Below are 13,885 nucleotides of genomic sequence, written 5' to 3'. Positions count from 1 at the left end.
CCCCTCTACCAAATAACACCACTGCTTGTAAAATAATTTTACCAGAAGTATAATTTTAATAAACATTGTGTCAATAATAAAAAATAATAACTTTGATATTCTCCCCTTTTAAAAAAATTCAACATAAATCTTGACTCAGTTTTCACAGTGCACCCTGAGTTACCTGATGTTAATCTGTTTGAAAATTTCAAAAACCTATTTAAAAAGAAACAAAGGTATAAGGGTAAAAAACCAGATGAATTGTTTTTTATATATTATACTAGCATTGTTAGAACTTAACCAGGTATACTGCCATAAACTCAGATAAACGAATTGAACACAACTAACAGATATATATATTTTTTTTGAATAACATAATATTAAAATTAATTGAGCAATATATTTTTCGATAATTAATATTTTTATATTTAAAAAAAAAATGAATGCAGACTAAATAAAGAATAATTAATCAGAAAATAATAATATAACAGTTATGATAGTAATTAACTTTAGTACCATAACATTACCCACTAAAATAGCTAAAACACAACAATTTTAAAGTAGACATATATTATTAAATACACAAAAGTTATAAAATATGACGTCATTATTCGTTAACATTTTTTTCATTGATTGTCAAAAACATTTACCATCTAGGGTAACTTCTATGGTTCGCAAAATCCAATTTAGTGATAAATAAAATAAACATTATTTTGATAACTTTAAAACATAATGTAAAATTATGTAATTGATACTGTTTTAAACAATAGAAAAAAGAAGTAGAACAAATTCAATAGAACAAAAGAAATTTACAAGTCTCATTATATAATATTAGATAACACTCATGCAAAATTAAAAATTTAAAACAAAATAATACATAAATCTATTTCAAATAAATTATACGTTATATTGTTATAAATTAATCACATTAAAATAAATGTAAAATGAATTAAAAAACAGTTTATTGTAAAATATCGCATAACACAGTAGCAAAAATTTTTTTATTTGAGATTTACAAAAACAACTGATAAGCATATATTATTGTGATAACCTTCTGGTACTAACCACATATGGAAAATTTCAGGGAGATCTTACTACGGTTATGTACAAAATACTCTATATTAACTCTTTGAACAAATTATTTAAATAAAGACAAAATTTAATTGTTTTTTTCAACAAATATTTTAATGATATATATCAGTTTCCATCAAAGTTATTAATTCCCATATTTTAATACTGCGTTTTATTACAAAATTAAAATAAATTTTATATTTAAAAATGCTCATTTTAAATATTTTTAAAACTTCATAAGACTTTTTGAAATGTTTATGTTTATAAATGTTTCCTAAGAAAACATTTGAGGCGTGTTATTTCAAAATTAACGCCAAGCAATTTTTGAAAATTTTCAGGAACAACAAAAATATTTTCATGGAGTAATATGAGGAAAACCATGATCAATTAAAACTAGTCATAGTCTTGACAGTTGTTCAATATTTTTACAAGTTTTCATGCAATATAACCTTTAAAAAAATAAAAAATATATTAGATTTGAAATTATTTTATTTTAGCTGATTTTGAAGTACATGACTCATATAAATTATTATTTTAAAAAAATTATTCGAATTAAAAATAACAAAATGAAAAACAAATTATTCTAACTGGCTAACTGATCTCACGAGTTTTGATAATTATTATTTGCTACAAGAATAAAATATTCAGAATTTAAACTTATGATTGAATTTACTACAAAAAATGTGAGTATACTTGTATTGCTTAACACTTGGCCTGTTTTTGGATAGATAAGGGCTAAAATAAACTTAGCCACAATGTCCATTGAATCCCAAGGAAAAATCTTTTATCTTTTTTTTTCTTCCCATCACGTACTTAATATCTAAGTGACTATTGAATCAGTATTTGGCCACAGACTGGTCAAGAGTTGAGCAACACAAATAAAAGCGCAGTGTTGCTCATGGAAGTTGATGTGAAGAGAGTTTATAAATTAAAGAAACAACAGACTGGACCAGAATGTAGATATCGCTACTTTAATAGGCATACTTTTTAACGGTATATTCTAGATCTTGAATTTCTTTCACAGTTTTATTTTTGTAGAAACCTCTATTTTCTTCATATTATGATGAAAATAGATATTTTCGTACTTTAATTTAAGTATTATATTATAATACTTACAATTTATTCTTCCATGATAGTTCATTCTCTTATAATTCACCTGTCGTCGTTTACCTGTCTACATTCCACCATAGCCGTAAATGGACCTTCGCCACCACTGTTGATATCTTCAGGAACCGATGTATGCTCTACCGTCTTCAGTCTTCTTGTGCTATTGGTGGTTACCCGTCAATTATCTCGCTGTATGGCCGAAAAAAGGTGGTGGTAATTGCGTGTAATAGACAATAATATAATTTTATCTTAAATATTCTTAAAGATGTTACTTTAAAATATTAATAAATTAAAATAAATATATTTTACTTTTAAAAATTATTTCAAACGTTTTTTCTGTGATTGTATTTTCTACTCAAAGTCAATTTCTGTTAAGCTTATAACTATAATCAGGTAAGTAAATAAATTCATTTTTATTCATATTCTTATTTCTGTATTAAGAAATACATCGATAAATCGATGTATAAAATCGAGAATACATGTTTATGGTATAAAATAAGTAACCGACCAGAATTTCGTCTGAATTATTTTTTTGAAGTGAATTTGTGCATGTTTCTATTGTTAAATGTAAACCTTTAAATAATATAGGAAATATGTTACACCTCCTACAATTTCTAATGCAATACATATGTATAATTTGATGTACTAATAGACTTATTATGATATCCCGAGAAAATTTTATTTTATACTTGTACAACTATGTTAAACTATAGATGTATTTAAAGAATACGAAATTGGTTCCACCTTAAAATAAGTAAACATAATATAACAATATTTAAATTTATATTACAGTGCAAATTTTGTTGACATCGATTTCAATGTACTAAATGTTGTACTTTTATACGTCTGATTTCCAATTAAAGTTTAATGTTTATTAAATCCTATAATCTTAATAAAAAAAAAAAAATCATTTCCATGTATATTTAATGTTTTTTTCATAATAGAATCTGCCGCTATAATGTCTCTAGTTTATCTACATATAGAATGTTCATTAACTATGTTGTAGTGTTAAATTAAATAAACGTGCTAAAGTAAAATCACAAATATAGAAAAATATATATTTGTAATGCCTCTTACTATATTTTATGTTATAATAAAATTGATACTTTATCTCTCCTGTATCCCAATATGAATCACATGAAAATGTGATCCATATTAGATTATTCTTAGTAATGATCTTAAAATATTGAAATTCAAATTTTAATATTAAGTTTATTAATATTATTATAATATAATACTTGTTCAAATAACTTATTGCATAAAATAAACTAATAAAATGTCAACTAATGCGAACATTGGACCACCACTTAAATTATTTTTTGAAACAATTTGATTCATTTAACTATTAGTAAAAGTATAATATTATGAAAATATATATTTATTAATTAAAAAGTATAACGCATCATTACTATTTTTGAAGTGCTTTATTTAATAGTAATACATGATATAAAAATATTATTGATTTATAGTATTAACTAAAATGTATAGTTAATATTTTTACAGGTTATTTATTATATGTTTATCATCTTTATTCTAAACATAAGAAGGTAGATGAAATTTTAGTGTGCAATTTAATTTATAGGCGAAGTCAAATTATTACATGATAAAGTTATTAACATTACGTAAACAATATCATTTTGATACACTATTATTTATTTTTTTTTTATCAAGAATATTTATAATTTGTACATTTTAAGTACAATAATTTTTGGTAACTTATTCACCCAAAATTACTTAGTAAAATAAAACAACAAACAACTACTATGTTAAATCAAATAACTAGATAGGAGAAATAACGTCCTATAGGTACAATTAAAGAACAATTATATTTATAACAACACTGAAAATTTGTTCTCATAAATTAAATACTGCTGTATCTGCTCATTTTCATTAAATCTTTTTGAAATAAATAGAAGGATGTGAAAAATAACCAAGGTCAATGACTTCAAGAGAGGGCCGCGCATAATGTGCTGAATGAAGCTCGTCATTTTCTGTTATATATATATAGATATTACTCGGTCCGGCTTTCTGAATGTTTCCTTTGTACGTCATAATTATGCATAGCGTTAATTTTATTTGAATCTCATGTTTATTTACCGAAATGCATAAGTCAAACTCCCTATGATCATCATATACGTTTTGGGGTATGCGCGATGAGTTCTTAAACTAGACTTGATTAATAACTGTACAACGGTAAATACAGAATTAATTAGAAAAAGTAGACGAATATCGCATTAGTACATTATATACAATATACAAATGAATTTTAATCGACGATTTATAACTATAATTACTCACTATATCAATGTTTCCGTCACGAATATAACTTAAGGCAAACGTCGAGAAAGTCAAATTTACCATCAACACAATATGGCAAAATACGAGAAAGAAATAATGCAATTAGCCATATATATAAATGGTATAACTCAATCCATAGATTTAGAAATCACAACTCTTCACATTTTTAAAACTTTGTTTTAAAAAAGTTGTAAAAATATACAATTAAAAATTGAGTAGGTACTTATTCATTAAAAATCTAATTAACTTTAGGAGTTCTTCTTCTTAAACTTTCGTTTTAACCTTTTAACTTTTTCAATCAGCAGATTTTAATTTTCTAGAGATATGTATTAAAATCTTTTTAATTGATACCTAACAAAGTGCAATGTGAAAAATTATCTTTATTTAAAAAAAATTATTTTTACTCAAGTAAACATACATGAAATAATAACTTTTATCTAAAGTAATAGTTTGGCATATTTCGAAATTTAAAATTTTTACTTTTTATGGATAGATTGTTTTAATAGTATTAATCATTACCTAATTATTATAGCGAAAAGATTACTTTTTTACTTTCTAAATATTAATCGTTCAAACAAAATCCATGATTTGTTATTTTATGCTATCATATACTATATTTAATTTAGTCGAAATGTCAACGATATTTAATGTTGAAAAATAATTCAATATACATTTAGTACATTTTTTTTATAAACAAAACCAGTTTTAATTAACGATTTATTTTAAAACCTGAAGTTATACCTGTATTTTCTGTTTTCATATAATATATTAGGATAAGTTCTTTTCAAATACAAATAAATAGTTCGGATATATAAGTATTTTTCGTTATATACATTAATATTCAAAAAACAAAAAAAAAACTTAGTGAAAAATAATGAAGAATATCTATATTTTAAAGTACACTTTTTATTAATTGATTTGTACTTGTAATAATTAAAATCATTCGAATTCATTATTAAATTAAATATCAACTAGTTTGTATAAATGTATGAACTTACACTATTACTTTACCAAAAAACCGGCTTTAATCTTTCTTTTATTTAGGGTCAAAAAATATATAAAAGTGAGACTAGCATAATTTTACCTTATCTGAAAATTTGAAATTTCTATTCATAAATAATCCCAATATATTTAAAAGTGAAAATATTTTGGTGATATGAAATAATTTTTCATCATCAGCTAAATGTGCTCGTGCAGAGTACACCAATTGCACCGGCCCAAAACAATAATTAGTATCAAATCTTTGACATAAATTGTTAATTACAGCTTAACTATAATAATTCCAATATCGTCATAAGTAAAAATTATAAAATTGATGTTTCTTGAGTAGAATAAGTAATATACACATATATATATATCAAATAATATATATAATTAAATAATTTTTCAAATTAAAACGGCTATAATTATAAGTAAATTTTTGTTGTTGCTAATTGTTTAAGTGGAAGTAGTACCTCAACTAGTAACCTGGGTGGATAATACCTTAATCCTTCCCCTCTTTATAATTTTAAAAATGGTGGAACCCCTTCGGAATATATGTAAACCGTGGCCCATGTACCTTGCTTCTGTTTTTTGCGATACTGAGTGAGAGAAAGAAACTAATAATTTTATAAATAATTTCTGCTTCTTAATAACAATTCATCTTTATTATTTATAAATTTTATTCTTAAATGTTTTTAATAGGTAGATAGATCTAATTTTTCATTTTTAATAAGAAAATCCACTTAATCTTAAATTATCCGTTATGTTTATTATCCAAAATTATAAACAGGGAGTAAAATCTCCACAAAGTTTTTTAGCTACGCCCGTAGTATTTTTTTCATATCCTATGATAATACATAAAATTTATATAAATTCCATAATATTATTAAATTTTGGTAGTTTTTTAATTTTTTTAGTAACTAAATTTATATTTTTCAAGTTATTTATCCAAGAGTTTTCATATTATTCTATATAAATTACTATTTTTTTTATATAAAACTAACTAGGTTATCATTAGTAAATATTTATTAATCGTGCTACAAAAAATTAATGATGGTATAAGTGATAATGCGATTCCAGTAATTATAAAAGTTTGCTAATTTATGTATATTTTATGATTTTACATAACTCTAAATTTTTACCTATTGGTATTCAAAGAGATTTCAAATTGAATGGAACGATATGTATTTTTTAAATATTAATATAGTTGTGTATTATTTATATAAATCAATTATATAATATTTATGTAGAGTGGTAAAATATTAAAAGTAGCCGATGCGGATAAAGAAGAAATTTTTTTTTGTGAAGAGCATTTTACAATTTTTGTTAGTATCAAATTTATATTTTTATAAAAGGTTTTTTCTATGCTAATTTTGGAGCGCCAATGCTCTTATGACCCCTATTATCCTGGTATACGCATCTGGAGAAGACAATAAAATACCCATCCAAAAAATAACAATGCATATGAGTTCTAGAGCAAGACCAAAATGATCTACTTAACAAAGACCTAAGTTTTAGAAAAAAATAAGATTATCACCTGAGGGGGTTCATTTTACTTTGACAGCACATCCCTGACCAAAATTCTACACACTCCTAAAATATGAAAATATGAATCAAAATTTATATTTGTCTAAAATCTATTTTCTCATGAAAATAATAAATGTATTTTTTTTTTATCATTTAGAACATTACGTAATGGAATAATACAGATATGAGTGATGAGGGAAGAGGATTTGGAAATAGCGTTGAAAGTAATAAACATAATCATAGTTATTAATAATCATTTTTATTGATAAAAAAAATTAAAAATTAAGGTGGTCATTGTGGGAAATGGAGCAGTCGGAAAATCGAGTATGATACAACGTTACTGCAGAGGAACATTTACTAGGGATTACAAAAAAACTATCGGTGTTGATTTCTTAGAAAGACAATTTGAGTAAGAACAAAGTTTAAAAAAATTTTCTAATGAAATTAACTCAAAATATTTTTAAAAGCTACTTTTAGAATTTTTGACTATTCTTTTTTTGATGAATAATCAGATATAATGATAATAAATTTAAGATTTCTTAATTTATGAAAAGTCTCTATTTCTTCATTCTAAACTTTACCCAACTATTTCGTCTCTATAATAATTCTATAAACAAAATCAATCTAAATACATCTGGAACCCATGATTTTAATAATAGGTGCAATGGAGAAGATGTCAGACTTATGTTGTGGGATACAGCTGGTCAGGAAGAGTTTGATGCCATTACAAAAGCTTATTACCGGGGAGCTCAAGCATGTGTACTAGCATTTTCAACAACAGATAGAGATTCTTTTGAAGCAATTCATTCTTGGAAAATGAAGGTAATATTTAATTTTTCTATGTTATCTAACAAAAGCTAGAAGCAGAATTTTAAAAGAATATTTTATTAAAAATTTTCAAATATTTGTAGGTAGAAGATGAATGTGGTAAAATACCTACAGTTATAGTCCAAAATAAAATAGATCTTATTGAACACAGTGAGGTAGATCCGTAAGTACAATCATTATTCTTAATTCATACTTAAATTTTAGGATTATTTTTTTAATACATATTTTTATGTATAGGCAAGAAGTTGATATACTAGCTCGGTCATTGGGTTGTAAAGTAATTTGTACATCAGTAAAAGATGATGTAAATGTAAACAATGTCTTTAGATATTTAGCTTCAAGATGTCTAGCAGAAATACAAAAAGAAGAACAAGAATATTTGTCAGGAAATGGAGTTCACCAGACATATACAATTAGTATATAATATTTATATTAATATATTTTAACTAATAACTTATAAAATTAACTTAATTAGAAGATATGATAATGATTTATAGACTGTAGTTAATGTTTAGACCTGTCTGAATAATTAATATGAAAAATTGCCCCTTATATAAGGGATTTTTATACATTAAGTTTTGCTTTCATGTTTAAGAATAAAAAATATAACATTATTAAACATAATTGATGATAAATAAATTAAATTACGAACATCTAATTACATTAATACATTATTAAAAGTACAATTTATTCAAAAAATTCAATAAACCAAAAATATATTACATTAAAAAGAATTATAAAATTTTCATTGTATTTTTTCTATTAAACTTAAAAAAATTAATTTTCTTCAAAAATTAATCCTTTCAAATACAAATAAAACTTTGATGAGAAAATTAAATTGTTGTAGTAAAAATAAAAAACAAGGAGTTATTGTGACTCATAGTATTTAATTTTTAGGTTCATTTGGTGCTGTACCTTACAGAAATAAAAACTCTTCAGCGACTATAAAACTGAGACATGGAAAACTAAAACAAAAAAAGAAGAATATTTTCAAAAACTCTTGTGTCATACCATGAGTTGATTATTTCACTTTTTATTTTAACTTTATGTTTAATATACAAACTCATGTTTTATAATGTAATTTTTTTATAGTATGAAAATAAACTGTATGATTATATAACAATTAACAGAAAGTGCTTTATTTAAGTCTTAGACTAATAAATATAACTAAATTAATACAATACAAAATAGGAATACACTTTTCTTTATAACAGTTCTTTAAATGGAATGTAAATTTATAAATAGTTTTATAGATTGCAATCTAATTGTAGTATAAGATACAAAATTTATAAGTCATCACGAGACTCAACTACACAAGTAGTATGCACAATATAATCCATTAGTCCTTGCAATCTTTTATGAATACGTTTCTGATCATCAAGTGTACATCCTAAGATTGCATTTTCAAACATTTTGTTACCAATTTCATTTTCAGATGAAGTACAAGAAGCTAAATATGACTGGCAAAAGCTTTTAGCATTATCAGGATCAATTTTCAGCATGTTAACTGTTTGATCAATCAATGAATTCACTTCTTCTAAACAATTCTGTTGGCTTTCAGACCTAGTGGTATGCACTGTTATTTTAACAGTATTACAACGATTAACAATTCGGTCTGCTATCTGATTAATATCATCTTTTTCAACTATAAATTATTATTAATTAATAATTCAAATCTTAAAATAGAAAAAAATATATAATAATTAATAGTCTTACTAGCTGGGAGCAAATTTAATGAATCTGAATTTCTAAGAGCATCTATAGTTGTATACATATTATCCATTTCTTCTTCCATTTGCAATGCTTCTCTTCGAATATTTTCTACTATATTTTCCAAACGATCAAGATTTTTAATAAGATGTTGTTTAGACATAGTGGAATCTTCATTTGTAAGTATTACTTCCCCAGCATTATCCATTTCAAAGTTTAAAAACACTAAAAAAGAAAAATAAATAAATTTATAAATTACATTAGATATAATAATTGAAATCTCGTTCTAAATTATTAGTATTATTATAGGTAGGTTATATATCATAATTAGTTTAATTGGTAATGCATTGGAGTTAGGATTTGATTTCATTGTGCTGGGATATATAGATTTTCTTGACCGCTTTAACATAAGTAATAGTTTTAGCTTATATACAAAGCTGAGAAGGTATTGATTTTACTAAGATGCGTTTTTTTTTGTATGTGTGTGTTTGTGTCTGTTGCCACTTTTTTTCAGCTCTCACTGAACCAATTTCGATGAACAATATGTCAAATATCACAAATTGTATCTACTTAAAGACATTACGCCAAAAATTGAAAAAATTTCCCTCATTCCCGGTAAATGGAGGAAATTTCCAAAAAAATTACAATTTTTAAAATAGGTAAATTTTGTCATTTTAGCTTCGATGCGAAGCTGAGAAGGTATTGGTTTTACTAAGATGTGTTTATCTTTTCTTTTTTTTTTTTTTGTGTCTGTTACCACTTTTTCTCAGCTCTCACCGAACCAATTTCTTTCAATGATACGTCAAAAGATCACAAATTGTATCTAGTCAAAGACATTACCCTCAAAAATTGAAAAAAATGCCCTCGTTCCCCGTAAATGGGGGAAACCTCCAAAAAAATTACAAATTTAAAAATCGCTAATTTTCGAAATTTTTTCAATTTTTTTTACTTAAAAGTGCCATAACTTTTTCAAAAATAAACATATCAATATAATTCTTTTTTATATAAATGTGTAATATCATTACCTTTTGTTTGGTATATTTTTTTCATAAATTTAACACTTAACCTGCCCACAAGANTATTTTTTTCATAAATTTAACCCTTAACCTGCCCACAAGGGGGGATTTAAAATGACAACTTTTTCAAAAAAAATTAACTTTTTTAACTTAAATTTTGATAATGTTCCGGAAGGTCTGACACTTTTATATATATCTTAAATTAAAGCTAATGTAATTTACTTTATTATGCGAAAAAAAAATTTCGGACTTTATTTTATCTTCACGGTGAAAATGGCTACCAAATGCTATTATTGTGTGAAAATTCTCGATTTTATTTTTTACATTTTTAACTTTATAATGCTATGACATATTGAAAAGTGTATGGATCAACATTATTTTTTTATGAGAAATAATATTTTTTAATAATCCCTTTTTCATTCTACATACTTTATCTTAATTAGGATATTAATAATGAACTAGCAGATCATGTAGCTTTTGGAATAGTCCACCAATTTTTAAAATAAAACAGTATAAAGATTTGCATCGAAGGGTTTTTTTTTGATAGTGATTTTAATCACTGTCAGATATCATTATACTTGATCCATCTATACCACGTCACCACTGTACCGCGACCCCCCCTGTGCTGGGTTTTTTTTCACTATTTTTTCTTAAAACTACCATAACTTTTTCAAAAATTAACAAATCAACATAACTTTTTTTTAAATTGAAACCTTAGATATTTTCCTTTCATTTGATATCATTTTTTTGAAAATCTAACATTTAACCTGCTCACAGAGGGGATTTAAAATAGCATCTTTTTTTACAAAATTAACTTTTTCAACTGAATTAAATAACTTAACTTTAATAAATACTAGAAAGTTCAAAAAATAAAATTTGTCCCGACAACATTTCTTCTATAGGAAAATGTCCGTCAAATTTAACAAAAATTTAATTTTTATGTAAATATTACTGTTTAACATGAAATATTTTAATACTTAAATTGCCATAACTTTTTGAAAACTGAACGAATTAAAATCAATTTTTTTTTAATTCAAAACTTAGATATTTTTCTATCATTTAATATAATTTTATTGAAAATCTAACTCTTAACCTGCCTACAGGGAGGATTCAAATAAGCAATTTTTGCACACAAGTTAAACTTTTTCAATTTAATTTTCGAAAATGTTCCGGAAATATTGACACTTTTATTTAATCTTAAATGAGAACTTATATTATTATATTGAATAAAGTTCATAAGATATAATAAGTTAAACTTATTTAAATTTTTTTCCTTTTTTTAAGTCGAAAATGTAACTTATCATATTATATTTTGCATTTTTTTTAAGTTAGAAAAATGTTCAAATCATTTAATTTTTATCTTATTTAGATTCAATAACTTCTATAAATATCAAGGTTCTCATCACACTAGTCTCCTCTCATGAGAATAAATTTCTCATTCATGTTAATATTATTTTACAATGTATTTTTTTTTAGTGGCTACGATTTTTTTTTCCAACCTTCACTTAACCTACTTTTTTCAACGATACGTCAAACCATTATAATTCGTATTTAGTGAAAGATATTACCCTCAAAAATTGAAAAAAACCCTTAATCAAATAAATGTAACTTAACTAGCTTTATCCATACAAACAATTAAAATCATTCATTTCTAATATTCTTAAAGTATTTATTGTCAATTAGATTTGATATGATAAAAGTATTCAACTACAAAAATAAATAATTTTACTTTGTAATTTTATTAATTTTTTAACTCTATTTGTGTGTGCTACTATCAGACTATAAAATTCCAATTTTTTTTTAAACATGTTGCTATATAACACATAAATCTAAAAAAAAAATGATTTTTAGTTTCACCTGAATTTAACAATGGATTTTTACAATTATAATCAAATTTTATAATACACTTAATTGAGTAGATCTTTTTACTATAACATTTTTTTGATTGGTTTTTTTAGTTAAAGTAAATCATTAAAATTAATTCAGTTCAGCATATTTCAATTATAGAATCTTTTTAAATACCAAAAGTTAATTAGAAATTATTACTATGATTTCTATTTAAGTGATCTATTACGATAATAATGCAAAAAAATTGAGCATTTCTCATAAAATTTTTTATTTAATGATGTCAATTTCAAACTTGCAAGTTATGGTAATAAATTCATTTTTTTTATTATTATTATGAACTTTCACTTTAAAGGACAAAAAAAAGTAGGTTAAAATGATTATTTTTAACATATTAAAAATCAAAAGCATGATAATTTGAAAACAATCTACTAATTTAATTGTAATAAAAATTTAGTGACATCTGTTAATAGAATCATAACTGTTAAAGTTGAAAAACTTGAATAATGCCAATAATTTTTTAATTATATTTATCTATATCACAATTAACCCAAAAAATTATATCAAAGTGTAAACTGCAAATATTAAACAAAGGCTATAAAATAACTAAAAAGTTTCCATTGAAACTAAAGTTGTGGTAACATTAGAAAGACAATTAACACAAATCAAAATTAATTTTACCTTATTTGTAAGTGCTCATTATTTATAAGTTTAATTTAAAACATTGCACATATTCGTTAACATATATTGTACTTACGGAGTATTAGAACTATCGTTTTTAACTGATTTGTTATTGTCGTTATTAGTTGATAATTCTTCAAGCTTTTTGACAAATAATTTAAAATAATTTAATGCGTCGTGAACATTCTTTAAAGAAATTTCACATTTATATCGTACAATACTAATGTAATAATAACACACACTAATTTAATAAGTATAATAGAATCATCAGATATTTCCTTCATTCAATCATCATTTACTTAGCCAGCAATAAAATAATATAAGTCATAAAACCTATAACATAAATTCTAAAAAGAATAATAACAAGCAAGTGATAGTACTATACTACTCATATATAAAAGATAAACTATCGAACATTCTAGAAAATTCTCGATTTCCGTTATCTTTTAAAACTTTTATCACTGTAAATGACCGCGATCTATGTTGGAAATGTCTTCTAATATAAAAGTATAGTAGAAGAAATTTGTTCAGCATTTTTAAGGAATTAATAAATCTCCGACTTAAATGCAACTAGAATAAAAAATTTGAGGTTGTTAAATTCATTTTTTACTAATCCTTAAAATATTTTTATTAAATTATGTAATATTTAACTCCAATTTTTTATGGAAGCTAATTATTTAACCAAAAGGAGAAAATTCACTATTCATAGCTGTGATAGCTTTTTACTTAATTATTTAAAAAATTAGGCAATGCTATTCGTTATTTAGTCTATTTTGGCTTCGATGCGATGCTGAGAAGGTATTGGTTTTACTAAGATGTGTTTATCTTTTTTTTTTTTTTTT

At 23.9% G+C, this 13,885-nt stretch overlaps 2 protein-coding genes across 2 annotated transcripts; one reads left to right on the top strand and one right to left on the bottom strand.

The window, feature by feature from the left end:
- Positions 1-2,237: 2,237 nt before the first annotated feature.
- On the top strand, positions 2,238-8,918 carry LOC126905869 (ras-related protein Rab-23). The gene is made up of 7 exons (XM_050685990.1): positions 2,238-2,550; positions 7,121-7,187; positions 7,251-7,372; positions 7,623-7,785; positions 7,875-7,954; positions 8,029-8,207; positions 8,689-8,918. The coding sequence occupies exons 2-7, from the start codon at positions 7,155-7,157 to the stop codon at positions 8,805-8,807; spliced, it is 696 nt and encodes a 231-aa protein (XP_050541947.1). The 5' UTR covers positions 2,238-2,550; positions 7,121-7,154; the 3' UTR covers positions 8,808-8,918.
- LOC126905873 (BAG family molecular chaperone regulator 2) lies at positions 8,809-13,415 on the bottom strand. Its single transcript, XM_050685997.1, has 3 exons — positions 13,120-13,415; positions 9,508-9,726; positions 8,809-9,436 (listed from the first exon to the last, which is right to left on the bottom strand). The coding sequence occupies exons 2-3, from the start codon at positions 9,707-9,709 to the stop codon at positions 9,078-9,080; spliced, it is 561 nt and encodes a 186-aa protein (XP_050541954.1). The 5' UTR covers positions 9,710-9,726; positions 13,120-13,415; the 3' UTR covers positions 8,809-9,077.
- Between the last annotated feature and the right edge of the window lie 470 nt (positions 13,416-13,885).

Source organism: Daktulosphaira vitifoliae, unplaced genomic scaffold (genome assembly GCF_025091365.1).
Source record: "Daktulosphaira vitifoliae isolate Bord-2020 unplaced genomic scaffold, ASM2509136v1 Scaffold_4, whole genome shotgun sequence".
Taxonomy (NCBI): Eukaryota; Metazoa; Arthropoda; class Insecta; order Hemiptera; family Phylloxeridae; genus Daktulosphaira; species Daktulosphaira vitifoliae.
This window is presented reverse-complemented; position numbering and strand designations above follow the sequence as displayed.

Bases quoted from the DNA above. Each gene is read 5' to 3' on its own strand.
- LOC126905869 (XM_050685990.1), top strand. From the start codon at position 7,155: ATGAGGGAAGAGGATTTGGAAATAGCGTTGAAA. The intron at 7,373-7,622 runs GTAAGAACAAAG...TTTTAATAATAG, and splicing joins TTCTTAGAAAGACAATTTGA to GTGCAATGGAGAAGATGTCA. The intron at 7,786-7,874 runs GTAATATTTAAT...AAATATTTGTAG, and splicing joins TTCATTCTTGGAAAATGAAG to GTAGAAGATGAATGTGGTAA.
- LOC126905873 (XM_050685997.1), bottom strand. From the start codon at position 9,709: ATGGATAATGCTGGGGAAGTAATACTTACAAATGAAGATTCCACTATG. The intron at 9,437-9,507 runs GTAAGACTATTA...AATAATTTATAG, and splicing joins ATTAAATTTGCTCCCAGCTA to TTGAAAAAGATGATATTAAT.